The 27,974-nt window shown below is 44.1% G+C and overlaps 1 protein-coding gene across 1 annotated transcript; it reads left to right on the top strand.

The window, feature by feature from the left end:
* The first annotated feature begins 3 nt into the window (after nucleotides 1-3).
* Nucleotides 4-27,924, top strand: tdrd7b (tudor domain containing 7 b). Its single transcript, XM_046328546.1, is given in 20 exon segments — nucleotides 4-169; nucleotides 1,685-1,897; nucleotides 2,403-2,547; nucleotides 11,706-11,925; nucleotides 13,958-14,037; nucleotides 14,835-15,088; nucleotides 15,490-15,692; nucleotides 15,694-16,116; nucleotides 16,730-16,925; nucleotides 17,146-17,257; nucleotides 17,381-17,583; nucleotides 17,845-17,979; nucleotides 18,504-18,587; nucleotides 18,955-19,089; nucleotides 19,621-19,734; nucleotides 21,869-22,020; nucleotides 22,176-22,393; nucleotides 22,614-22,797; nucleotides 23,036-23,196; nucleotides 24,529-27,924. Coding segments are annotated over 19 exon segments (3,453 nt in total). The 5' UTR covers nucleotides 4-169; the 3' UTR covers nucleotides 24,750-27,924.
* Nucleotides 27,925-27,974: the final 50 nt, after the last annotated feature.

Below are 27,974 nucleotides of genomic sequence, written 5' to 3'. Positions count from 1 at the left end.
CACCAACCACAAACCGGAGGACTGGGAGACGCTTGGCTTGGTTCAAGCGCAGCGTTGAGTGAGAGAGGGGATAGCTCGGAACAGTCAGGGCTAAACTTTCAGGGAGTGTGACGAACAGGTCGTGAATAAATTAACCGGGTCACCATCCCCCGTATTCATTCCCAGCAAGGTAAGAGTTTATTGAATGTGTGATTATTGAATTATTTCACAAAAATTGGATAGATTAACGATTTCAGTTTGATATTAGCCTATTTGTTGGCGGTGAACGCTTTGGATAAGCGCTCTTTGAGTGCCCCCAAGTAGTGACATGAGTACGGAACTCGATAGAGCGCAACGTCGCTTGACATGACACTTGGGGCTTGTTGCTGTTGGTTGACAGTTGCAAATGCACATTTAGAATTTAGATTATATTTGACAGCCTAATTTATCCCAAGAAATTATTTGCTTTTTCGGTTTTTAATGTCCGCGCATAGAGCGTCAACTTCATCCAATTCTCTGTTGGCATGGAGGGTATGGATGTGACATATTACGTCACCACTTGTTCTCTATTCTCTGTGGAGAGGAAATCCTGTGAAGAGAGTGGCACGAGACGCGTTCACTGACCTATTATAAACAATTTATCACGTTGACATATTTTGTTTTTCATCCACAATTTATTTTGTATTTAGACCCACTTAAGTCATCGGTATTCACAAAAAGTCGAGGGAAAGCGTAAAAGAAAGTTGCTGGAGAAAATTGAGGGCGTGCCTTTCTGTGCCAAATTCAAGAACTGTCTGTGTCTTATATCAAATCAAATAATTGAAAATAAACACCAAATCCCTTTGCGATAAAAATGACTCTACAAGTATCTGTTTGAAGCTAAATCAAACTGCATACACTGCAAATTCCAGATTGGGGCGTTGTGCAGTGTGCTGAAGTTATACACGAAACTGAATGCCCTCGATTACAGTGAAATGTAATAGTGAAACTTAATTTGACCATCATGAGAGAATGTCAACATGTTGACTGCAGTAACTAGTTAAGCAAATACCTTATTATTATTATTATTATTTTAAGTTGCTTTCAATATAGATACTGCTTTCTATGTTTACCTGATATTAGTTTACAATGTGGGGCTATGATTTTAGTTTTGAACATGATTCTGTTATCGGCTGCAAAAGTTGTATTTAGACAGATACTAATTGTATCATAAACATCTATTATTATATATTTTTGTTTTAAATTTGTCAGTGTCAGATATTGAACTTAGTTGATGTTTATACTGAGGTTAAACTTTTACAAACTGGAGGGTCCGGTGCCAGTCTGTTTCAACAAAAACAGACTGGAACCCACCTGAGAAACTCTAGATCCTGCGTTTTCTCTGATCAGTGATGAGAAACCTGTTTGACAAGGCACCCCTGACCCAATGGACCAATCCTTTTTAATACAACAAATCTGTATTGTCCCCAAAGACAGGTTCAGAAACATAGGCCTACAACTATAGCTTTGTTACCATAGCAACTATTACCATGTTATTTCCACTTTGTTATAATATAAAGTGCTACCAACGAGTTTGCTAGGCCTCTTCCCTCTGGGCATCTATCCCTCCTTTGAAAAATAGGTATTTTGACTTCATTGGGACGACCAGGTAAAATAAAATAGAAATGGTCATATATAAAATGTCCTTGTTTTGTGTTCTATCTAGATGGCAGACGTAGAGCTGGTGAAGAAGATGTTACGGGAGGTGCTGACGGCCAATAAGAGCGGACCCGGGGTGTCTTTGTCCCGCCTCCAGTCTGAATACAAGGATCTGACTGGTGAACAGATCCCTCATAAGCAGCTGGGTCATGGCAACCTGGACGCTCTGCTGCACAGCATGCCCAGCGTGGTCCGCATGGAGCGCAACCGCTCTGGGGAGGTGAGGAGAGAGTGTGTATATATACACACACACACATACACCAATACACCAACAGAGAGATGTATGGATGAGCAGACAGACGGACACACACACACACACACACACACACACACACACACACACACACACACACACACACACACACACACACACACACACACACACACACACACACACACACACACACACACACACACACACACACACACACACACACACACACAAACTGAGACACTAAGAGCGGGGTACCACCGGGTACATATACTCTTTAGCTCACACCAGCTGGATGCTAATCGTTCAGAATCATTGACTTTTGGAAACGTCATTTTCCAGCCAGCCAGCCACTGGATAAAATGAAGAGTTCAAGCGTTCTAATTATCCCCTAATTACCAGTTCAAAAGTCAATACAGACCGATAATGTAGCTATTAGCTAACTGTTGTTTGTGTGTGTGTGTGTGTGTGTGTGTGTGTGTGTGTGTGGGGGGGTTCTCTCTTCCCTCTCCAGATGGTGTTTTTCGCCTCAGTCTCTGGTGAGACTGCCCACGTTGCCAAGCTGGTGGCTCGCCAGCGTACCTCGAAGAAGACTGGACGACCCCAAATGGTCAACTGTCAGATGAGAGTGAAGCCTGCCGCCCCTCTCGTCCTCAACGGTAGGGCGCGTGTGTGTGTGTGTGGGGGGGGGGTCTGACTGCCTAAATCCATCTGCTTTTTCCATAACCATTAGACTTGTAGACCTATAGAATGGCAAATTGGGTCTTATCTGAGTAGAGGAGGCTTATGTGACTGTCACTGAATGCCTTTTATTGTATTAGCTGAGAGAGGAAATTCAAGTGTTTTGAAACTAAGATTTCACCTCATACTGATTCCATGGAATGCCACCTTTTGGATCAAAACTGGGGAACATTCAGTTAACTTATCAAATTACACAGACACTTGAGCTTGTTTTTAGAATACGCCTGAACTCGATGCCCTACATGAGTTTGCAATGGGACAATGATGTAGGACAATGTAAAATTCTAAGTTGACAGGTTGAAAGATAATTTATAGATATTTATAGATATTTTGGGCCGGTCCAAAGGTACTAAGAATAAAAGCCTCGTACAAGACCAGACGCTGTACCGACACATACACACTAAGAGTTTATTTCCAAAATGCTATATCCACCAATTTTTCACATGGGTGTTTTTTAAAATCAGAAATGATTACTTATGGGTACATTCATGTATGTGTAAAATACTATACTTCGATTTTTAATTCATAGATTTTAGATGTGTATGAAAATGTTTTATTTTGTTGCTAAATGCTATATATCCATTGTTGAGCTGGAATGGAATGTTCATATCCTGTATGTTTGACTGTGATATTTGGTTGTCTCACCTAGCTATCTTAAGATGAATGCACAAACTGTAAATCTCTCTGGATTAGAGCATCTGCTAAATGACAAAAAATGTCAAATGAAGATGTTTTACATACAGATCTCATATTTTAGTTTTTATTTTAAATGTATAATTTGTGAAGTTCTTTATTAAAAATGTAGTTATTTGTTATATTTGACTGTAAAACCCAGCAGTACTACTTGTTTCTGTGAGAGTGAGGCAGATATATAGCATTTTGTAAAAAAAACATGATTATTTGTCGCTCTGAAACCATTAAGTGATAGATTTTAAACATAGGTGTCTGCCATTGAACAAGCCCATTCCATGATTTGACAGTGAAAAAACACACCAGTCTCTTTCAAAATGTCTTTATACAATAAAAGCTCATTTACAAACATTTCAGAAAATGGATATATCAAATCAAATTCAAATCAAATGGATTTATATAGCCCTTCTGTCACGCCCTTACCTTAGAGATCCTCTTTATGTCTCTATTTTGGTTTGGTCAGGGCGTGAGTTGGGGTGGGCATTCTATGTTTTTGTGTTCTGTTCGGAGGCAGCAGGAAAAGGGAACCAGCGATACGAGGGAACATGGCTGGCAAGGAAGCCCCCCCCCCCCCCCCCCCCCAAAAAAAAGTGTGGCAGAGTCTGGAGTCAGACCTCAGTCAACTCCCCGTGCCGTACGGAGCCAAGGATGGAACCAGAGCGGAATCAGGGCGAAATTGGAGGTGAGCGACGGAAGCAAGGCAGAGACAGTGAAGAAGTTGATGGGGAGATTGGAGGAGAGAGTAATGAGTGAGTTGCTGTGTTGGTGCATGAGGCACGACATCCGCCCGACGGAGTGTGTCCTGGATTTGATGTCACCTGAGTCAGCTCTCCATACTCGTCCTGAGGTGCGTGCTAGCCGTCTGGTGAAGACTGTGCCAGCCTCACGCACCAGGCCTCCTGTGCGCCTCCCCAGCCCTGCACGTCTTGTGCCAGCTTGGCGCTACAGATCTCCAGTACGCCTTCTGAGCCCGGTGCGCTACATTCCAGCTCCCCGCATCTGCCGGGCTAGGGTGAGGATCAAGCCAGGACGGATGGTGCCAGCCCTGCTCTCCAGACCTCCAGTGCATCTCCTCTGGCCAGGATATCCTGCACCGGCTCTAAGCACGGTTTCCCCAGTTTGCCAGGAGAACCCAGTGAGGCCTGTTCCAGCTCCCAGCATGTGCCGAGCTAGACTGGGCATTCAGCCTGGAAGAGTGGTGCCAAGGCTACGCACCAGATCTCTAGTGCTCCCCTACAGCCCGGTCTATCCTGTGCCTCCTCCACGGACCAGGCCTCCAGTAGGTCTCCCCAGCCTGGTGAGTCCTGTGCCTGTTCCGAGAACCAGGTCTCCTGTCCGGCGCTGCCAGAGTCGCCCTCCTGTCCGGCGCTGCCAGAGTCGCCCTCCTGTCCGGCGCTGCCAGAGTCGCCCTCCTGTCCGGCGCTGCCAGAGTCGCCCTCCTGTCCGGCGCTGCCAGAGTCGCCCTCCTGTCCGTCCGTCCGGCGCTGCCAGAGTCGCCCTCCTGTCCGGCGCTGCCAGAGTCGCCCTCCTGTCCGGCGCTGCCAGAGTCGCCCTCCTGTCCGGCGCTGCCAGAGTCGCCCTCCTGTCCGGCGCAGCCAGAGTCGCCCTCCTGTCCGGGGTTGGCGGCAAGGGTCCCCATCCCGCACCAGAGCCGCCACCGCGGATAGATGCCCACCCAGACCCTCCCCTATAGGTTTAGTCTGCACCTTTTGGGGGGGGGGGGGTACTGTCACGCCTTGACCTTAGAGATCCTTTTTATGTCTCTATTTTGGTTTGGTCAGGGCGTGAGTTGGGGTGGGCATTCTATGTTTTTGTGTTCTGTTTTCTATTTCTTTGTTTGGCCGGGTGTGGTTCTCAATCAGAGGCACCTGTCTATCGTTGTCTCTGATTGAGAACCATACTTAGGTAGCCTTTTCCCACCTGTGTCTTGTGGGTAGTTGTGTTCTGTTTTTGTGTCTGCACCAGACTGAACTGTTTTGGTTTCGGTCATTCTCTTTGTTTTGTTATTCAGTGTTCAGTTCAAATAAAAAAGATGAACACGTACCACGCTGCACCTTGGTCCTCACCTTCTTCCACCAACAGCCGTTACACCTTCGTACATCAGCTGATATCTCAAAGTGCTGTACAGAAACCCAGCCTAAAACCCCAAACAGCAAGCAATGCAGGTGTAGAAGCACAGTGGCTAGGAAAAACTCCCTAGAAAGGCCGAAACCTAGAGAGGAACCAGGCTATGAGGGGTGGCCAGTCCTCTTCTGGCTGTGCCGGGTGGAGCGTATAATAGAACATGGCCAAGATGTTCAAATGTTCATAAATGACTAGCATGGTCAAATAATAATCACAGTAGTTGTCGAGAATGCAGCAAGTCAGGACCTCAGGAGTAAATGTCAGGTGGCTTTTCATAGCCGATCATTAAGAGTATCTCTACCACTCCTGCTGTCTCTAGAGGGTTGAAAACGGCAGGCCTGGGACAGGTAGCACGTCCGGTGAACAGGTCAGGATTCCATAGCCGCGGGCAGAACAGTTGAAACTGGAGCAGCAGCACGGCCAGGTGGACTAGGGACAGCAAGGTGTCATCATGCCAGGTAGTCCTGAGGCATGGTCCTAGGGCTCAGGTCCTCCGAGAGACAGAAAGAGAGAATTAGAGAGAGCATACTTCAATTCACACAGGACACCGGATAAGATGGGAGAAGTACTCCAGATATAACAAACTGACCCTAGCCCCCCGAGACATATAAACTACTGCAGCATAAATTCTGGAGGCTGAGACGGGAGGGGTCAGGAGACACTGTGGCCCCATCCAATAATACCCCCGGACAGGGCCAAACAGGAAGTATATAATCCCACCCACTTTGCCAAAGCACAGCCCCCACACCACTAGTGGGATATCTTCAACCACCAACTTACCATCCTGAGACAAGGCCAAGTATAGCCCACAAAGATCTCCGCCACGGCACAACCCAAGGGTGGGGCGCCAACCCAGACAGGAATTTCACGTCAGTGACTCAAGCCACTCAAGTGATGCACCCCTCCTTGGGACGGCATGAAAGAGCACCAGTAAGCCAGTAACTCAGCCTCTGTAATAGGGTTAGAGGCAGAGAATCCCAGTGGAGAGAGGGGAACAGGCCAGGCAAAGACAGCAAGGGCGGTTCATTGCTCCAGAGCCTTTCCCTTCACCTTCACACTCCTGGGCCAGACTACACTCACTCATATGACCCACTGAAGAGATGAGTCTTCAGTAAAGACTTAAAGGTTGAGACCGAGTCTGTGTCTCTCACATGGGTAGGCAGACCATTCCATAAAATTGAGCTCTATAGGATAAATCCCTTCCTCCAGCTGTTTGCTTAGAAATTCTAGGGACAATTAGGAGGCCTGCGTCTTGTGACCGTAGCGTACGTGTAGGTATGTACGGAAGGACCAAATCAGAAAGATGGGTAGGAGCAAGCCCATGTAATTCTTTGTAGGTTAGCAGTAAAACCTTGACATCAGCCCTTGCCTTAACAGGAAGCCAGTGTAGGGAGGCTAGCTCTGGAGTAATATGATCACATTTTTTGGTTATAGTCAGGATTCTAGCAGTCATAATTAGTACTAACTGAAGTTTATTTAGTGCTTTATCCAGGTAGCCAGAAAGTAGAGCATTGCAGTAGTCTAACCTAGAAGTAACAAAAGCATGGATGACTTTTTCTGCATCCTTTTTGGACAGAAAGTTTCTGATTTTTGCAATGTTGGGAAAATGCTGTTCTTGAAACAGTCTTGATATGTTCGTCAAAAGAGAGATCAGGGTCCAGAGTAATGCCGAGGTCCTTCACAGTTTTATTTGAGACGACTGTACAACCATCAAGATTAATTGTCAGATTCAACAGAAGATCTCTTTGTTTCTTGGGACCTAGAACAAGCATCTCTGTTTTGTCCGAGTTTAAAAGTAGAAAGTTTGCAGCTATCCACTTCCTTATGTCTGAAACACAGGCTTCTAGCGTTGGCAATTTTGGGGCTTCACCATGTTTCATTGAAATGTACAGCTGTGTGTCATCCGCATAGCAGTGAAAGTTAACATTATGTTTTCGAATGACATCTCCAAGAGGTAAAATATATAGTGAAACCAATAGTGGTCCTAAAACGGAACCTTGAGGAACACCATTTACAGTTGATTTGTCAGAGGACAAAACATTAACAGAGACAAACTGATTTCTTTCCGACAGATAAGATCTAAACCAGGCCAGAACTTGTCAGTGTGGACCAATTTGGGTTTCCAATCTCTCCAAAAGAATGTGGTGGTCGATGGTATCAAAAGCAGCACTGAGGTCTAGGAGCACGAGGACAGATGCAGAGCCTCGGTCTGATGCCATTAATAGGTCATTTACCACCTTCACAAGTGCAGTCTCAGTGCTATGAGGGGGTCTAAAACCAGACTGAAGCATGTCTTCAGGAAGGCAGTGAGTTGGTGCGCAACAGCTTTTTCTAACATTTTTGAGAGGAATGGAAGATTCGATATATGCTGATAGTTTTTTACATTTTCTTGGTCAAAGTTTGGCTTTTTCAAGAGAGACTTTATTACTGCCACTTTTAGTGAGTTTGGTACACATCCAGTGGATAGAGAGCCGTTTATTATGTTCAACATAGGAGGGCCAAGCACAGGAAGCAGCTATTTCAGTAGTTTAGTTGGAATAGGATCCAGTATGCAGCTTGAAGATTTTAGAGGCCGTGATTATTTTCATCATTGTGTCAAGAGATATAGTACTAAAACACTTGAGTGGCTCTCTTGATCCTAGGCCCTGGAAGAGTTGTGCAGACTCAGGACAACCTGAGCTTTGGAGGAATACGCAGATTTAAAGAGGAGTCCGTATTTGCTTTCTAATGATCATGATCTTTTCCTCAAAGAAGTTCATGAATTTATTACTGCGGAAGTGAAAGCCATCTTCACTTGGGGAATGTTGCTTTTTAGGAAGTTTTTTGACAGTATCAAAAATAAATTTCGGATTGTTCTTATTTTCCTCAATTAAGTTGGAAAAATAGGATGATCGAGCAGCAGTGAGGGCTCTTCGTACTGCACGGTACTGTCTTTCCAAGCTAGTCGGAAGACTTCCAGTTTGGTGTGGCGTCATTTCCGTTCCAATTTTCTGGAAGCTTGCTTCAGAGCTCGGGTATTTTCTGTATACCAGTGAGCGAGTTTCTTATGACAAATGTTTTTAGTTTTTAGGGGTGCAACTGCATCTAGGGTATTGTGCAAGGTTAAATTGAGTTCCTCAGTTAGGTGGTTAACTGATTTTTGTCCTCTGATGTCCTTGGGTAGGCAGAAGGAGTCTGGAAGGCCATCAAGGAATCTTTGTGTTGTCTGAGAATTTATAGCACAACTTTTGATGCTTCTTGGTTCTGGTCTGAGCAGATTATTTGTTGCAATTGCAAACGTAATAAAATGGTAGTCCGATAGTCCAAGGATTATGAGAAAAAACATTAAGATCCACAACATTTATTCCAATGGACAAAACTAGGTCCAGATTATGACTGTGACAGTGAGTAGGTCCAGAGACAAAACCCACTGAGTCGATGATGGCTCCGAAAGCCTTTTGGAGTGGGTCTGTGGACTTCTCCATGTGAATATTAAAGTCACCAAAAAGTAGAATATTATCTGCTATGACTACAAGGTCCGATAGGAATTCAGAGAACTCAATGAGGAACGCTGTATATGGCCCAGGAGGCCTGTAAACAGAAGCTATAAAAAAGTGATTGAGTAGGCTGCATAGATTTCATGACTAGAAGCTCAAAAGACGAAAACGTCTTTTTTTTTGTAAATTGAAATTTGCTATCGTAAATGTTAGAAACACCTCCACCTTTGCGGGATGCACAGGGGATATGGTCACTAGTGTAACCAGGTGGTGAGGCCTCATTTAACACAGTAAATTCATCAGGCTTAAGCCATGTTTCAGTCAGGCCAATCACATCAAGATTATGATCAGTGATTAGTTCATTGACTATAACTGCCTTTGAAGTAAGGGATCTAACATTAAGTAGCCCTATTTTGAGATGTGAGTTATCACGATCTCTTTCAATAATGGCAGGAATGGAGGAGGTCTTTATCCTAGTGAGATTGCTAAGGCGAACACCGCCATGTTTAGTTTTGCACAACCTAGGTCGAGGCACAGACACGGTCTCAATTGGGATAGCTGAGCTGACTACACTGACTGTGCAAGTGGCAGACTCCACTATGTTGGCAGGCTGGCTAACAGCCTGCTGCCTGGCCTGCACCCTATTTCATTGTGGAGCTAGAGGAGTTAGAGCCCTGTCTATGTTGGTAGATAAGATGAGAGCACCCCTCCAGCTAGGATGGAGTCCGTCACTCCTCAGCAGGCCAGGCTTGGTCCTGTTTGTGGGTGAGTCCCAGAAAGAGGGCCAATTATCTACAAATTCTATCTTTTGGGAGGGGCAGAAAACAGTTTTCAACCAGCGATTGAGTTGTGAGACTGCTGTAGAGCTCATCACTCCCCCTAACTGGGAGTGATATATAGTGTTTTGGAATGAAACTCTTTACACACACACCAAGTTGCTGTACTGATACACACACACAGTCGTTGTATAGACACCCTCGCTTGGATCAATAGTCTTAGCTGGGATCAGCCCCCGTTCAGGAAATGTGAAGGGAGAGAGAGGGGAGGAGAAGGGAGATTGAGCAAGCGAGGAAGAGAAAGGAGGGAGGGAGAGAAAGAGCGGGTGGGAGAGAGCGAGGGGGGGGAGAGCAAGAGACAAAGAGATGGGGAAAGAGGGAAGGAGAAAGAGAGGGAGTCTAAACGGACAGAGAGAGGAGGAGAGAAGCTCATGCAGTCTCATCGCAGCAGCGAACAGCGGATTTAGAATCAAACGACGAGGTGTTGATTCACATGCCAACGCAGCAGCCTCTCTCTTCCTGCGTTCTCTCTCCCTCCACTCTCGCTCTCTCTCCTCTGTCTCTCTCTTCCTCTCTCTCTCTCTCTCTCTCTCTCTCTCTCTTCCTTCATATCTCCTGAACAGGGGCTGATCACAGCTAGGTATATTGATCCTTTCTGAAATAGAAAACCAAGGGACTCTGGGACTGTGATGCCGCTACTGCTGCTGTGTCTGCCGTCTTTGTCTCGCCACCACCGGTGTCGCCTCACCTAACATCAGACGGCATGTCCCTAGAGGGATAGGGTCACTGGTATGCATTGAGACAGGCCAGCGCGTACTGTAATTAGCTATAGTCACAGCCTATATCTGTGAAGGAGGTGGGATACGGAGGCTGCCGATGGTTGCTGCTGTGGTGTCTCATTCTCAGCAATAGCAAGGCTTGGTAAGTACTAGGTTCTGCAGAGGAGTGGAAGGGAGGAAGAGAAGAGCGGAAAGGATGAACAGAGGAGCAGGGAGGGAGGAGGAGACAGTCAGGCTGAGAGGTGTGGTGTGGTGTGTAAGATCTGGGCTGTTTGTTGTGTGATGTCATTTCAGCTGGGTTGGGCTGATATTGATGATTTATTACCAGAGTGGGGCTCAGGCTGATGATGTCATACTAGGGCTGGATCGGATCAGAGCCTTTACAATGTAAATAGAAGGCTCTGGATTGGATAGGATGTTGGAACTAGGTTAATGGGTGTGATGTTAGCGCTGCAGGGGTATTCTTTGTAGAATATCTGGCATCCAATCAGAGCTTGGATAAAAAAAAGAATATGACGATGCCGGGATTGAGCAGATTAGAAATCTACAATGTCATCAGTTGGATGACGATCGCACTGAAGGTTTTATGACTTGTCAACCTTGCTTTAAGTTATTGCAGAGTGAACTAGAAGGTATCACATCAAATGTATTGGTCACATACCCGTGTTTAGCAGAATGCTTGATGTATTCTATGATGTAGTCTATTCGCTGAACAGCAAGACATAATGATGACAATGGTGGGATCTACAGTGACAGTATTAGTTACTCAGCTGTTTTTATGATTGACTTAAAGATAAGCAGACAGCCCTTTTTCAATGTCTTGTTTACATGTATTATTTATCCTCTTGCCAACTGTGTGTGTGTGTGTGTGTGTGTGTGTGTGTGTGTGTGTGTGTGTGTGTGTGTGTGTGTGTGTGTGTGTGTGTGTGTGTGTGTGTGTGTGTGTGTGTGTGTGTGTGTGTGTGTGTGTGTGTGTGTGTGTGTGTGTGTATACCAGAGGAATTCAAATTGAGGTCCGGATTTCGACAGTTCTTTTTTGTTATACCTGACAATTCATTGCACCCACCTGGTGTTCCAGGTCTGAAGCAGTCCCTGATTGGTGGGGCAGAATGGGAAAAAAGCAGTGGAGCTGGCTTCCTGGTCCACATGTGGTTTTGAGGGATATATACTGTACATATGTATGTGTGTATTTCCTATCATCCTGACATCACTATCTTTCTCTCCTCCCCAGCCAAGCCCAGAACCTCCCTAAGACAGCCAGACCATAGGGGTCGTGGTGTGGGGCGAGGAGGAGGCGGGGGCGGCCGGTCAGGGGGCCAACATGACTTTAGACAGGGGAGGGACATGAGGGACACCCAATCAGAAGGGAAGACTAATCAGAGTTCCAACCAGAACAAACCAACCCATCAGAGCACCCCTACCACCAGGAAGTCCTCTGTGCCCTCAGAGAGGTGAGTGGTTATTGGTGGAAACCATAGACTAGACTGGTTAGACTACACTATTAATTCTAATCATGACTGAAATTAATTCAATAACAAATAATGGAGGGAAAAAAACTTTTCTCTTCTTGGGAGCCTAGTAGTGTGAATAACTTTCCTCTGGGGTTGTTTAACATGCTGTCTCTGTACAATTACTCTCTAGGAACCAAAAATGAGGGCTTCTTATTTGGTCCCTTCTTATTTGTCGTGCTGTTATGTAAATAGTTCGAGTTTCTTCCTCTGTTTTAGGAAATATTACTTTGAGTTGGAAGCATCGCCATCACTGTGAGGGGGGACTTTTGTTCCATGGTCTAAGAATCAGGGAAATGAAAGGACAAAAAGAACTAAGACAAGGATTATTTATCTGTCAGTCACTCTCCTCTCAGTTTCTTTCTTTCTCTTTCTTTCCTCCTCTGTTCTCCTCTTTTTTTTCTTTCTTCCTTGGTACATGACCTGAATGAGAATAGAATCGTGAATGAAGGGCGCTGGAACCCAATGGTTGGTTTAGTTTAGTGGGGCCAGCCATCTCTTCCCTCCCTCCCTCTCTTCCCTCAGTCCTCCCCCCGTGCTTATTCAGCAGTAGCACCAGGGATGCAGCAGCCTCTCTCTCGCTCCCACCCCCTCTCGCTCCCACCCCCTCTCGCTCCCACCCCCCCTCCCACCCCCACAATGTGGCTAACAGCTAGCTAATGAAAACAACTGACCGTACCCCGATTCACTCTTTTTTTGTGTGTGTGTGTATCATTGGTGCTCTCTAACCAGACAATGGACCACAGGGGAGACCGGAGTGACATGGCTGAAAGCATAGGGACAAGGCAGGCTAATCCCTCTCCTATTCTACTACAGATTAACAGCCCAATGAATCAGCATATCTGTAGTCGTACAGTCTGGGCACTTTCATCTGACGCCTCCGATCAAATGCAGAGGGATGCGCGTGGGAGCACACAAACAAAGCAGCACGCACACACACAAGAGCATGGCGTGCGCACACACACAGGAATGCAGATACACATACACACAAACACACTTTTATCTGCAACTAGAGGAAAAATCTGGGTGGTGCAGCCACTGATCGCTTGGCCATTGTCAAGTAATCACTGGTGGTATGTGAGGGTTTGTGGGGTCAATCACATTTTGGCCGCTCTCAAAATCTTGTCTGGCTTCCGAGTTAACTGTTGGGGCTAATACAATTGAACAGTTATAGCAATCCATCATAGTTTACAATATTTATTTTCTAATATTTTAATGTTGATTCCAGTCCAAGTTGCATCTCAGTTTTATATACAGTGGGGACAGGAGTGTTGAACATATGCCCTCTCCTGATTAGGAAGAAACTCATAGGCTACAACTAGGGGAGTTTTTCCTGGTCAATCAGGCAACATAATGTGGTTATGACAAACTATTGGCCCCAATTATGTATGTCTGGGGTTGTGTAGCCAAAGAATGGCCTGTTTATGGTGCATCAGTACTGTTCTGCCCGGCGACCCAGTTGTATGAGCGTATGTATTCATAATGTTATGTCCCTATTGTCTAAGGTCATTCTGGGATGGAGAGACTCCCATCAGAGAGCATTCTGGGTAGCATGGTGTAATCAAGAGAGGCCATCAATAGAAATGGTGTTTGTAGGAAGGCTCACCAACCCATGGACTTGAATAGGGGCCGTTCTAGGAATTATTCTATGAGGAGACCTCTAGACTATCTCAGGCCCCTCGACTCTAGAGCACAGGGGTATTGTTTATGGAGTGTGTACAGAATACTGTATAGTCTAGTCTAGCACTGACTAGGTTGACTGAGTGATTTCGCTGGCTTCTTCCACCAAAGTTTCTGTTCGGTTGAGAAATGGGGACGCAGGCTGAAATGATGTTTCCAAACAGGAAACAAACAAGCAAAAAAATTCAACACACACGTTTGATATTCCTCCATTGATTCATAAGTGTGTCGTTTAGATACAGTAGAAATGGCTCAAAGTCAACACTTCATTTCACTCTCTCTTCCTTTTGTGTAGGTCAGACAAAAGGATGACACTTCCATCACGGTTCCAGAAGGAAGTGCACGCTCACCTATCCAGGAATACCCAAAGCAACAGTAAGTAGTGGCTCGGTGTATGTCCAAGAGCAAGGGTCTTCAAGGCACACAAGCATGGCTGTTTTCATCCTTGCACTCTAATCAGGGATGTATTTCCTCATTCAGGGGTGGCAGCGTAGTCTAGTGGTTAGAGCGTTGGACTAGTAACTGATAGGTTGCAAGTTCAAATCCCCGAGCTGACAAGGTACAAATCTGGTATAAATCTGTCATTCTGCCCCTGAGCATGGCAGTTAACCCACTGTTCCTAGGCTGTTATTGAAAATACGATTTTGTTCTTAACTGACTTGCCTAGTTAAATAAAGGTACATTTTTTAAAAAAATCAGAGATGAGTCTTTACATCTGAGGCATTTCCAGGTACTAGAACCTTATTCAAACAGTTATTAACATATGAATGGCTGGCCCCTCTGGTTCCTGGCCTTTTTAAATTACTGTCCTTTTAAACGCAACACATCTCAAAGCAAGAACATTATGAGTTTAGCTTCAAGCTACAAACTCATGATGTAGTAATAAGATACAGGCTCCAGGAAACAGACTATTTTTGTTGTTGTTGTGTTACCTTGATACACCAAGAGTCTCTCGCAATGTAACACGTCGTTCTTAGATAAGCTACACCTACTTAGGTCCAGGAGTTTTTCTCTGGGCCCTAGTTGCCTGGTCAGGACAGAGAGTCACTTGACTTATTTATTACATATCACCCCAATAACCAGGATATACCTGTAGAGGTTCGTACACATCCATGCCTAACCAACATCCGCTTGACTCTAAAATGTCTTCCGCCCCTTATTTTCTCCTTCAGCTCCCTCAAACCTCAACGAGAGTCCTGGCTCTGGGAAGCCCAAGCCACAGCACTCCCCCAAGGACTACAACCCCTCCTCTGCTGGCGGGAACTACAGTCCCCAGCAGGTGCAGGGGCGTCTCAGAGAGGTGCTGAAAAAATACAGTAATGGCTTCTGGGTGTCTAAGTTACCCCAGCTCTACAGAGAACTGTACAAACAGGACCTGCCTAGCGAAGCACTCAAAGATCTGGAGCACTGGACACACGTATGCACTGTAAGTTATATTGGAGACTTTACTTACAGGTCACATATTTTACTGAATATGAATACAGGGAAGATAAATAAATGAAATGTGTTTGCAAAAGTGTAATACCGATATTGTACAGGGGCGCATTGAGTAAACAAATGTTCCTATAGTTAGTTAGATACTCAGCAGTAGGCTGAATTCAATCATCTGTTTTGCATGAGCAAAAATATTTGCATCTTTAGACCTTTTTGTAAAAGTTGATACTCTCTAAGGCAAATAGCCTGTAGGTCCCCACAGCTGCATAGCATGCAGTGAAATATGTTCTATTGTACAATTCATTACTCCTGTACTATTGTTTTAGAGTGTGTTTTTTAGATGGGCTGGTTCTGTGTATCTGAAGAAGGATCTGGCCTTCTCTTCTGTTTCAGGTAGAGAAACCTTGCAGCAGTAACCCAAAAGAGTTACTCCTATACCCAGCTAAAGAACCAACACATACACAGACCCCATCCCCTGTCCCTGCCAGAGTCCTATCCCCCACCTCCGCCCCTTTCACTCCATCCACGGACATCAAACCCCAGTCAAAGCCCCCTACCAGCCCCCCTACCACCACCATGAGCCCTCTCCCCCTCACCCCCTTCCACCTCCCCCAGTCAAACAGCCTCCCCCTCCACCCTCTCCCCCGACTTGAAACAGAAGCTCGGGGAGCTCCTGGTGAAATACAGCAACGGTCTATGGGCCCACGCCTTACCCAAACTCTACTTGGACACGTACAAGACAAAACTCCCCGAACACGTCCTGGAGAATCTCTCGCTGCTCTCCGACTTCTGCACCGTAGACTACCCCATGCCGGACAACCCCAAGAGGGCCATCCTGTACAAGAGGACCAAGGAGGAGGAGAGCTGCAACAGGAGGGAGTCAGTGGAGGAGCGCAGGGCCAGAGAGGAGGTAGGGAGGAGGCTCAGTTCCCAGGCTGTACCTCCTCTCCTCATCCCCAGGGAGGAGTACCCCTCTGTGCTGGTGGTGGAAGCTACCAATACCAACGGAGTCATACTTCGGTAAGAACCTCTGTAATAGGCACAGGCTGTTATGGCCTGTTGTTTGGTTAAGGGTGATTGGTACTGGCTCTGAGGTCCAGTTGTTTGGTTATGAGTGATTGGTACTGGCTCTGAGGTCCAGTTGTTTGGTTATGAGTGATTGGTACTGGCTCTGAGGGCCAGTTGTTTGGTTATGAGTGATTGGTACTGGCTCTGAGGTCCAGTTGTTTGGTTATGTGTGATTGGTACTGGCTCTGAGGGCCAGTTGTTTGGTTATAGTTCATTATGAACAGGGCATGATTTGTTGACCAGCCCCTAGGTGCTGTCGGAGCTGGACTTACAGCACTGAAAATAAATGAAAATTACTTTGCTGTCCCATAAGATGTGGTTGTGCTCTCGCGCTCTCTCTCGCTCTCTTCTTCCTCTTTATCGCTCCTAACCCCGCTCCCCTCTTTCTCTCTGTGTGTGTGTGTGTGTGTGTGTGTGTGTGTGTGTGTGTGTGTGTGTGTGTGTGTGTGTGTGTGTGTGTGTGTGTGTGTGTGTGTGTGTGTGTGTGTGTGTGTGTGTGTGTGTGTGTGTGTGTGTGTGTGTGTGTGTGTGTGTGTGTGTGTGTGTGTGTATTAACTCGATCCAGGTACATAGGAGAGGGCTACTCCCAGGCCCAGGAGGCTCTGGAGGATAAGATGAGAGAGTTCTACTGTTGCCAAGACAACAACAGTCGTACCCCTCTGGCCTCTCCAACCTCTGGTCAGCTGACAGCCGTCAGGGCTGAGGAAGAGGAGGAGATACTACGAGCACAAGTTACAGAGGTCATGACCGACAAGGTCAAGGTGAGGTCAAAGGTCAATTGGTTGGAACAGGAGACAATGGAATTGAATAAAGATACATGGATTTCTATTGCTTAGGTTACTTGTCATATTAAACATCTATGGTGCCATGTTAATGATTTGAGGATAGGATGAGAGTTTATGGTTTGACATTTTAGAAAATGAATTGCATCTCTCTGTTTTTTTCCACACATACTTTTTGTGTCTGTTGGCTAATCTTTAGGTTTACTATGTGGATCACGGGTTTTCGGAAGTCATCAGCAAGGCCAAAATGTTTGAGCTGCATGATACGTTTTTCAAGCTGCCTTTCCAGGCCACCAAGTGTAAATTGGCTGGTGAGTTTTGATTAGGATTTTCAGTTATATATTTTTTTAACAATAGTGTTTACAGGTTGAGGGTTGGATTCCGATTTCTTTCTTCTCAATGAAGTGTCTGTCTGCCTCTGTTTTCTTATCCAGGTCTGGAGACTTTCTGCCAGGAGCCTGCTGTTCTGAAGAAGTTTGAGTCCATGGCTAGCGGAAAGATCCTATTGGCTGAGATCCTGGAGAGAGAGCAGACCCCATTGGTGGTCCTGTATGACACGTCGCAGGATGATGATGTCAACATCAACGCAGCCTGTATCAAAGCCCTGCAGGACAAGACCCTAGCCAGCCCACTACAGGTGCGCTACTGTTATTGTAATTTGCTGTCAGTGGGTTGAAGAGATTCTTGAGCATCCTTCATCAATACTGTACTAATATATGTTTTTCAGTCATGATTATTTTAATCTTGGGGTAATATCTAAATATTAGCCTTCCCATTTTCGAAACCTTAATGAACCGTGGAACATATTCCCAGATGCCAGATTGCACCTTCACACATTTTTAAATATGCGGAATGGGTTCATGTCTAACCCAGCCATGGTTCTCTCTCCCCCCTGTAGGTGAACAGTGCCTATATGAACGTGGCGGTGAGAAGTGTGTGTTCAGACGGGACCATCTACTGCCAGCTCCCTTCTCGAGGCCTGGCCAAACTCACTGAGATACTGGAGAAGACCGAGGCTTACTTCCACTCACAGGTACCTGTTTGTGTGTGTGCGGGTGCGGTGTGCAACCCTGTGTATGTATGTGCCTGCGCGTGTGGTAGAGCCTCTGTCACTCATCCTTATACTCTGAGGAGGCATAGTGGCAGATAGTTGTTTCCAGATTGAGATTAAGGACCATAATCTGGGGTTAAGACACAGGCCACTTAATCTGATCACATGACACTGGAACTGACCTACTGGGACTGGCCTACTGGCCACATACTACTACTACCTAGCGTAGGCCCCCCCCCCCGTTATAATTCATTAAAACCGGTCAAATTGTTCAGATTATTTCAGATGCATACAATACAGATATATACATAGCACAAGGGCAAGCTACATCATGTTACATGTATCTGGTATTTTGTTATTATCTTGATGTGTTGTTGTTAGATTTTTATTTATTTATTGACTGTGACAGTCACCATAGGCCTCTTGTTTCTTTTTCCCTGTGTCTGTCTCACGTTGATGACATAACCCTGCTCCATATTGACGGCATAATCTCTTCTGTGTGGCAGGTGACATCAGAGTTCCTGGTGTCTAGACCGTTCTGTGGTAAAGGCTGTCTGGCTCGCTACAAGGGCAAATGGTCTCGCGTGGAGGTGAGATGGATACTATTACCTCAGGGTCAATACTGTATAGCTGATGTGGCAGAGGCAGATAGATACGTTTTGCTAGCTGCTGCCAAATAGGAAGGATGTCTACACTTTGGTCCAGAATTGAAAAAAAGGGACAGTTAATTTCAGTCCTTTCTCCACTCTGATCATAGGAGTGTCCTATCTTTGAGAGTGAACCTCACTTATCTTATTATATCATTTGGATTATTTTATCCATCCCAGGACACCCTGGAAAACGGTGATAATTGTTGCTGAATGGACTATCCAGGTTTTTTTTTTTTATGAACTGAGCTGAACTCATTGTGTACAGAGATACCCCAGACTCATGACCTCTCTCGCTGCTTTCCTACAGATAACCAATCTCCATGGCAGCAGAGTCCTAGACATCCTTTTCATAGACTTGGGGGTCCAGGCCTCGGTGGAGGTGTTTGAACTGAGGGAAGTCCCGTCCCCTTTCCTACACGACCTGATTGCTATTCCACCACAGGTCAGCACACGAGAGGACAGAGGAGAGATGTATTGTGGGACGGGGGATGGTGTGTGTGTGTGGTTTGTTATGAGCGTGCATCCTGAGGGTTTTTGCTTTGAAACAAAGGCCTGTAGGTGTTCAGATAGTCTGACATCCTGGTAAACTGATATGATGTCAATGGTAATGTCCAACAATGAAAATACAAACAATATGTATATAAATTACTTTTGTTTTGCTCAGAAAACTTGGGGGGGACAAATAAAACCAACCCGCTCCAGTTGGGGAACCGTGAAATAGAGCCTCCCACAATGCAAGTGATGTCTGCATGGTGCAGTTGGTGAAAAGCAACTGCAGCAACTTGAAGGCAACTTCGTCAAAAGCTGCATGAACTTTTGATCTTTTTTTAAACCATAATGCAAATATTTTGAAAGGCGGTGACCAACGATGGTCATCGACTTGACTAAAGTGATCCGCTCGAACACGCCCTCTCTCTAGGCAGTGAAGTGTTGTCTGGGTAATGTAGTCTGATGTGCAGTAGTCTCTCTCTAGGCAGTGAAGTGCTGTCTGGCTGACCTGGCTGTTAGTGGTGTGGGCTCTTGGACCCCAGACGCTGTTCAGTGGCTCCGAGACGCCGTGCTCAACTCTACAGACTGTAGTATGAAGGTACATGAACGCACACAAATACACATGCATACACAAACACAACGCTGTAAATCTGCACTGAGACACATGATATGCAGTTGAAGTCGGAAGTTTACATACACCTTAACCAAATACATTTAAACTCAGTTTTTCACAATCACTGACATTTAATCCTAGTAAAAATGCCCTGTCTTAGGTCAGTTAGGATCACCACTTTATTTTAATAATGTGAAATGTCAGAATAATAGTAGAGAGATTTATTTCAGCTTTTATTTATTTCATCACATCCCCAGTGGGTCAGAAGTTCACATACACTCAATTAGTATTTGGTAGCATTGCCTTTAAATTGTTTAACCTGGGTCAAATGTTTCAGGTAGCCTTCCACAAGCTTCCCACAATAAGTTGGGTGAATTTTGGCCCAATCCTCCTAACAGAGCTGGTGTGACTGAGTCAGGTTTGTAGGCCTCCTTGCTCACACCCGCTTTTTCAGTTCTGCCCACACATTTTCTATAGAATAGAGGTCAAGGCTTTGTGATGGCCACTCCAATACCTTGACTTTGCTGTCCTTAAGCCATTTTGCCACAACTTTGGAAGTATGCTTGGGGTCATTGTCCATTTGGAAGACCCATTTGTGACTAAGCTTTAACTTCCTGTTGCTTCAATATATCCACATAATTGTCCACCCTCATGATGCCATCTATTTTGTGAAGTGCATCAGTCCCTCCTGCAGCAAAGCACCCCCACAACATGATGCTCCCATCCCCGTGCTTCACGGTTGGGATGGTGTTCTTCGGCTTGCAAGCATCTCCCTTTTTCCTCCAAACATAACAATGGTCATTATGGCCAAACAGTTCTATTTTTGTTTCATCAGACCAGAAGACATTTCTCCAAAAAGTATGATCTTTGTCCCCATGTGCAGTTGCAATCCGTAGTCTGGATTTTTTATGGCGGTTTTGGAGCAGTGGCTTCTTCCTTGCTGCACAGCCTTTCAGGTTATGTCGATATAGGACTCGTTTTACTGTGAATATAGATACTTTTGTACCTGTTTCCTCCAGCATTTTCACATGGTCCTTTGTTGTTGTTCTGGGATTGATTTGCACTTTTCACACCAAAGTGCCTTAATCTCTAGGAGACAGAACGCATCTCCTTCCTGAGCGGTATGACGGCTGCGTGGTCCCATGTTGTTTATACTTGCGTACTATTGTTTGTACAGATGAATGTGGTACCTTCAGGCATTTGGAAATTGTTCCCAAGGATGAACCAGACTTGTGGAGGTCTGCAAAAAAAAATCTGAGTTCTTGGCTGATTTCTTTTGATTTTCCCATGATGTCAAGCAAAGAGGCACTGAGTTTGAAGGTGTGCCTTGAAATACATCCACAGGTACACCTCCAATTGACTCAAAAGTTTCTAAAGCTATGACATAATTTTCTGGAATTTTCCAAGTTGTTTAAAGGCACAGTCAACTTAGTGTATGTAAACTTCTGACTCACTTGAATTGTGATACTGTGAATTATAAGTGAAATTATCTGTCTGTAAACAATTGTTGGAAAAATGACATGTGTCATGCACAAAGTAGATGTCCTAACCGACTTGCCAAAACTATAGTTTGTTAACAAGACATTTGTGGAGTGGTTGAAAAACGAGTTTTAATGACTCCAACCTAAGTGTATGTAAACTTCTGACTTCAACTGTAGTCATTGTTGTTTTTTTTACTCCACCAGTGACCTTTTCATAATTTCTTGTTAAAGTTACCTTTTACTGCAGTAGGCTAATACAGGGTCACACATAGTGATTCTTGGTAGTCAAAAGTATACACCTCACACACATGATTATGGGCTTAAAAAAAGAAGACACCTGTACCATGTCAGATATAGAGTTGAAATGTGTTCAATTTTGATTTTGCATCCCAATATTACACTTTATATACATCACAGAACACTGAAATATAACAAAGTGGTTTGACATTGTAATACAGGATTTTCATCATTCTTTATTAATATTCTTGATTAATTATGAAAAATGTGAATAACATTCCACCAATGAGGCTAAAGGGGTGCTTTTGGTCATTGACTACAGGAAAGGGTTACAGATGACATCCTCTGAATTCTATTTCTCTCTCTCCCTCTCTCTACCCCCTCCCTCTATCCCTCCACAGATAGCCAAGCTGGACAAGACCAAGCGCAGTGTAGTCCATGTCTACCTGTTCACCGACAAGAACTTCCACGACCCCACGAGAAGCCTCAACCGCCAAATGGCCGCCTCTGACCTCTTCAAACACCAAGGAGACGTCTTCCTAAGCAGCCACAGGTAGGGCTAGGAGTTGATTCCAAAAACAAGTCTATTCCTAGTTCCTAAAGTATGGAGTCTCCTGCCATTGTGCTGGACTCTCGTGGGGTTTGGATAATGGAAAAATACACATTTTAGTGACAATTGACAATAAAGTAGATGTTGTGTTATCACAGCCCTTCCAAGACCTCCATCTGTACCTCCACTGCCACCCTCACCTCCACAACCACAACCACTCCCAGCTCCAATGGGACCAAGCCCCAGCTACGACGCGCCCACTCTGGCTCGGGACCCAGGCCAACGGGGGGTACAGGCACCCCTCCTGGAACTCCCCCACCTCCCTCAACCACCGCCCCTATTAAGCTACCCCCGCTGCTGGACCTCCCTCCTGCAGGTCAGAGACATATTTACATATTTACATATTTACATGCTTCATAATGTTTATTTTTCATCGGAAAATGAAAGTACTTGTGTTTTGCGCAAAGCTGTTTCCAACCTCGTCGTCTGTTGTTCCCGTTCGTTGATTTAGAAAGGTCGATGCCACAAAACAACCTATGCGTCATAGTGCTGAAACCTTAATGTCCAAACTCTCCATATCTATGCCTCTGCTGCAGGTCACAACATGGATATCTATGTGTCCGTGGCCTGCCACCCGGGTCACTTCGTACTGCAACCCTGGAGAGACATGTACAAGCTGGTAGTTCTGATGGGAGAGATGATCCTGTACTATAATAAAACAGAGGAGAAGCCTCTCAAAGTGGAGAAGAATCAGATATACGCTGCTAAGGTGGAGAACAAGTGAGAAGAGGGAGGAGTGGGTGGGAAAGGCTGGGAATGTGTCTTGGGAGTATGTGTGGGCACTGTATATTTCAAGTGTGTATGAGGGATTTGGGTAGGGCTTCTAGTAGGATAGTCTGGCTGCATTCAATAATTTGATTAGCCATCTAGATTATTTGGTCCCCCCGGGCTAAGGATTAACTTGAATGAACTTGATTAGTTGACCTCTAACCTCTGACCTCTCTCGGTGTCCTCCCAGTTGGCACCGTGTGCTGGTGAAGGGGGTGTTGACCAACGGCCTGGTGTCTGTCTATGAGCTGGACTACGGTAAACACGAGCTGGTCAGCTGCACCCAGCTTCGCCCACTAATCCAGGAGTTCAGACAGCTGCCATTCCAGGGCATCACTGCACAACTCGCAGGTAACTAAGGAAGTGTTGCCCTCCCGGCAACCATATTATGTACCTTAGATTTTGCTATTCACCTCAACATAGCAAAGTAATCTACAACAAGTGGTTCTTGTTATTGGCACACGTTAGAAAAATAGTTAAGTCCCTCAAAATGGGTTCCATTTGCTGTTGTTGTTGTGAACACACAAATAAAGCATCCCTACCCTCACTTAGTAGTGTGTCACATGGGCCTTAAAAGGCCCAGTGCAGTCAAAAACATGACTTCCTATATTTTATATATATTTCCATACTATGAGATTGGAATAATATTGTGAAATTGTGAAACTCATGATAATGCTCTTTTAGTGTAAGAGTTGTTTTAAAAGACTGATGTTTCAGCCTGTTTTGATGGGATGGAGTTTTGGTCTGCCTGGTGACATTACCAGGCGGTAAATGAGTTAATCGACCAATAAGAAAGAGAGTTCCAAACCTATCTGCCTATAAAAGCTGTTTTTCAATTTTTCCCTCCCCACTCCCTGACAATCCTAGCCAGATTCTTGCTTGAGAAATGCTAAGAGGCTATTTTTGTTCCTTCTTTACAATTTTAATTGAAACCATCACAATAAGGTACTTACTTACTTGTTACCCAGAAATGATTTGATATTGAGAAAAAAAATGTTGCTTTGGAACTTTAAGCTCCTTAACGTCCTGATAATTCCATTAATTCAAAACCTTGGAGAAGGGAGGCCTCAGGTGGCAACGATAGACATTGGTCGTGTCTGAATACCCATAGTTGCAATCTAAATATTAGGCTGTTTGGATATAAGAAAGTTTTAAAGAATGTGAAATGTAGAACATTTTGTGTGCTTTAAATGCCAAGATGTCGGATTTCCATCTTGTAAAATTCGCTGCACACTATTGAAGAAGAGAATCGTCTTTTCACACCCACGTGTGTTTGACAATAGCTGATAATCAGAATAGGGGACACGCTCTACAGAAATGTATGAATGGCGGGGAACAAGCGCGATTGCGCATTAGATGATGCTTTCTCATTATGGATGAGTAGTATGTTCATATTTGTTGCTTACTACATACGTTTTTACTAAACATTACATTTTAAATAGTATGTAGTAAGAACAGTACACATTATGTAGTTTTAGTAAGTAGTAGGCGACACAGATTTCGGACACGGCCATTGACTGGAGAAATGCTTTCCATTTTATGAAATTATAAGGTACTTTCGTGTGCCTTTTGTTATAACGCTTGTTTATTTGTAGAATACTAATCGTTTTCAGCATTCAATGCTGATGTACAGTATTCATTATTTTGGTGTAAGTCTATGTGACATTCTCCCTCCACCAATAGGAGTGAAGCCGAGGCAGTGGTCGGAGGAGGCTTCCATCGTGTTCCGGAACCACGTAGAGAAGAAGCCGTTGGTGGCCCAGCTGGAGGCCGTACAGGAAGCGCATCACCCCTGGGACAGGAAGTTGACCGTCTTCCTGGTCGACACCTCGCAGGAGGAGAGGGACATCTGGGTGCATGACATCATGGCTGAGTTCACAGACGAACTCACCAAAGAAGTGTAGTTGGATAAACTGTATAGTGCTGGTTATGGCAGGAACAACTAAGTAGTTCTATCCAAAACAAATGTAAAAAAAAATATATGTACACATTTGTTTTGGATACCTAAGTGTAGTTGGATGCTGGACTTTGCTGCGGGCGTTGCTATGAGAAACCAGAACGCTTGTTGGGGTTGCTATGGAAGACCATTGGGAGATGGTTTAGAGATATGTCACTTAGACTTGTCATTTTGTGTTTGAGAGTGGGGTGACACAGTGACAACGAAACACACTCGCAGCAGCATGGCATGATATTTTCATCAAAAGCTCAATAATATCACCCTCGTGCTGACTTACCTTACAGCTTTGCCACACAGAGGAGTTGTCATAGTGAACTGTTGAATATCTAGTCTCGTTATGGGATGGGTTTCCCAACGCCTCCGTAGCTCATAACATGGTACAGTACTTTGTTTCTCTGGACAACCCAGACTCACACCACTTGTTGAACAGCAAAGTGCTTAATTTGACAAATTCCGTTCCTTAACTGGAAAACATTGATATAATCTGTTTCTCTCTCTTGTCCAGGTTGTGGGAAAGAAATAGCAGTCAACATTCGCTACAAAGGATTTTGGAAACTCACCTGGCTTTCATTAGGCTACAGTGTCTATATAAAGAATTTCTACTCTGGCTATACAAGCTATGGAAATGTATATGTGGTGCTTTAGCTGCATTATCGATCAACGATGCACAAAAAGTATTTAACTCAACTTGTAAGAGACTGTGGTTGGTTTAAAGGCCTTTACCAATAGCCTGATTAAACTAGATTGAAAGGCGAACAACAATAGTTCGTGCCGCATTCGGTCTGTTATAGCCAGGCTAACTTTACCAAGGTCTGTTCATGGGAATCTAATATAAAAGGTATATATATATATATATGTGATACATGATGTGATACATTATCGATCAGCAACGCACAAAAAGTATTTAACTCCACTCAGAGACGGTTGTTAATTGAGACACAGAGTTCCAGTATGAAGGCCTTTACTGAACCCAGGCCTGTTTATTTGAATCTGACGTCATGAAGGTTTACAAAACACAGTTTAAAGGGATAGTTCGGCAATTATTTTGTCCATTAGACCGCTTTCAAGGGAAGGAAACCTGGATAAGTAAATACGTTACAATCACTGAACTATCACTTTAAGACATTCCCTCGAGTGAATTGATGATGCAAAGAAGCCATTGTTATTTCTTCTATTTCCCACTCATGTGACTTATCTCGGTTTTAAAAACGTTGGTTTTAATTTATTTATTTTTAATTCATTGATTTTTATTTTATTTTGTGTCGGACAACAAGACTTTCTGCAGATACAGTATTCTTAGACCAGGAGTTTTGAGTGACCACGTGACCTGACCGAGAACATTTTTTGGGGCCCTAGCTACAGTATTAGGTTATTACTGTACTATAGGGCCCAAAAGTTTTTTTTTCTGGTTATGTCATCTAGGTCGGGAAAAACTCCTGGCCCTAGATACGCTGCATGTTATGTTGGAAATTGTGCTGAATTGCGTGCACATAATTTGATAATACAATATATGCTAACCGGTATTTGTGTTTACCTGACAATGCTCTCTGCTTTACTGTTGGAGTGACGGGATCGTTGGAGTTTTACTGAAAACAGAATAATTACAGCCCAGCTAGCACATTTCGTTCCTTGGAAGTTGTGGGAACGTACGTTTTTGTTTTCCCGTTGGTTCTGGGAACGAAACCATACGTTTTCTGACCGGTAAAACTGAATGTTTTTTAACGTTCAAAGAACGGAGGTGAACATTTTGCCTGTTGGGTGAAAGTCCATTTTTTGGTTGTAGGAAGGTTCTGCGAACGTTTTACTATGGTTCACTGAAAGTTTTCCTCTGAGGGTTTATTAACGTTCTGATAACGTAAATTATAGATTATTTGAAGGTAAGGAATAAGGAATAACTTTAAACTTTCACTGAATGTTTCAATAAGATGTTTAATAACACTGCTAGCTTAGTTTAACTGTTTTAAACTCTAAGCACAGATAGCACACATGGGAAGAGAAAAATATATATATTGTGACACGGCGTCAGTGAGATTTTAACCAATGATCTTCTGTTCTCTATCCATGGAATTAGTCTTCTGCGCCACCAGGATGAAACTAGCATGCCATGTTTGTTTTTTTCAAGCTGTTCATTTTAGTCAATTCAAAAGACCCCATTTCAAAGGAAACAAGCACTCATTAAGTTTAGGTGTGGCCAATTAGTGGCCACGGCAAACACACCTGAACACACTTAACAAGATAGAGAATAGAGAGGGTTTTGTTGATGCTAAGAATGAAATGTACGTGTTTTTAAATAGCATTATTAGAACTTTATCTGAATGTTACTAAAGGTTTATTACATTTCCACAGAACATTGTTTCTTAATGTTCTCTGAATGTTCTGAGACATTACTTTTATATAGAACCATGAGGAAACCTGTAGAAAATGTTATAATGAAGTACTGAAATTCCCACAGGAGAACGTTGTTTCTTCACGTTCTCTGAGCAATTTGAGAACATGACTTTAAATAGAGCCATAAGTAAACATGAAAGAAATGTTATGCTGAAGTACTGAAATTCCCACATGAGAACGTTGTTCCTTTACATTCTCTGAACTATTTGAGAACATTCCCAATGTCAAACCAGTTGGAGAATGTTCCTAGAACATTACCAACATTTTAATTCAATGTAGCCATGTTCTGTTCATGTTCTGAAATGTTTTGTTAAGGTAATGAAATACCAAGAAAATAACATTTTTGTCAAGTTCCTTAAACGTGCTGAGAATGTTCCAAATCCAAGCAACTATCCTGCTCCATTCCCAGAAAGTTGTGGGAAGGTTGTATGCAAAATAACCATAGGACAACCACAATCTCACCAAGCACTAAGAAACATATGGTTCTCAGAACGTTATGTTCTAGCTGGGAGTACTCTCGCCTGGTCCCAGATATGTTTGTGCTGTCTTGCCAATTCTATTGCTACATTTGCTAATGGAGTTGGCTAAACAGTACAAACAGATCTGGGACCAGGCTATATTTCCTTTGCTTCAGGGTTATTATTTTATTTTCATTTTGTTAACCTAACATTTAGCCTTGGTTAATTGCATACAGTATGTACAACATTTTAGGAATAAAGTTCTAAAAAAATGAGTTTCAAATTTGTCAAGTTATTTGCATAGTAAAGGTTACGGGTTTAGGTTG

Source organism: Oncorhynchus gorbuscha, linkage group LG25 (genome assembly GCF_021184085.1).
Source record: "Oncorhynchus gorbuscha isolate QuinsamMale2020 ecotype Even-year linkage group LG25, OgorEven_v1.0, whole genome shotgun sequence".
NCBI lineage: Eukaryota > Metazoa > Chordata > Actinopteri > Salmoniformes > Salmonidae > Oncorhynchus > Oncorhynchus gorbuscha.
The sequence above is the reverse complement of the archived record's forward strand: the minus strand, read 5'-3'. Positions and strand labels throughout refer to the sequence as shown.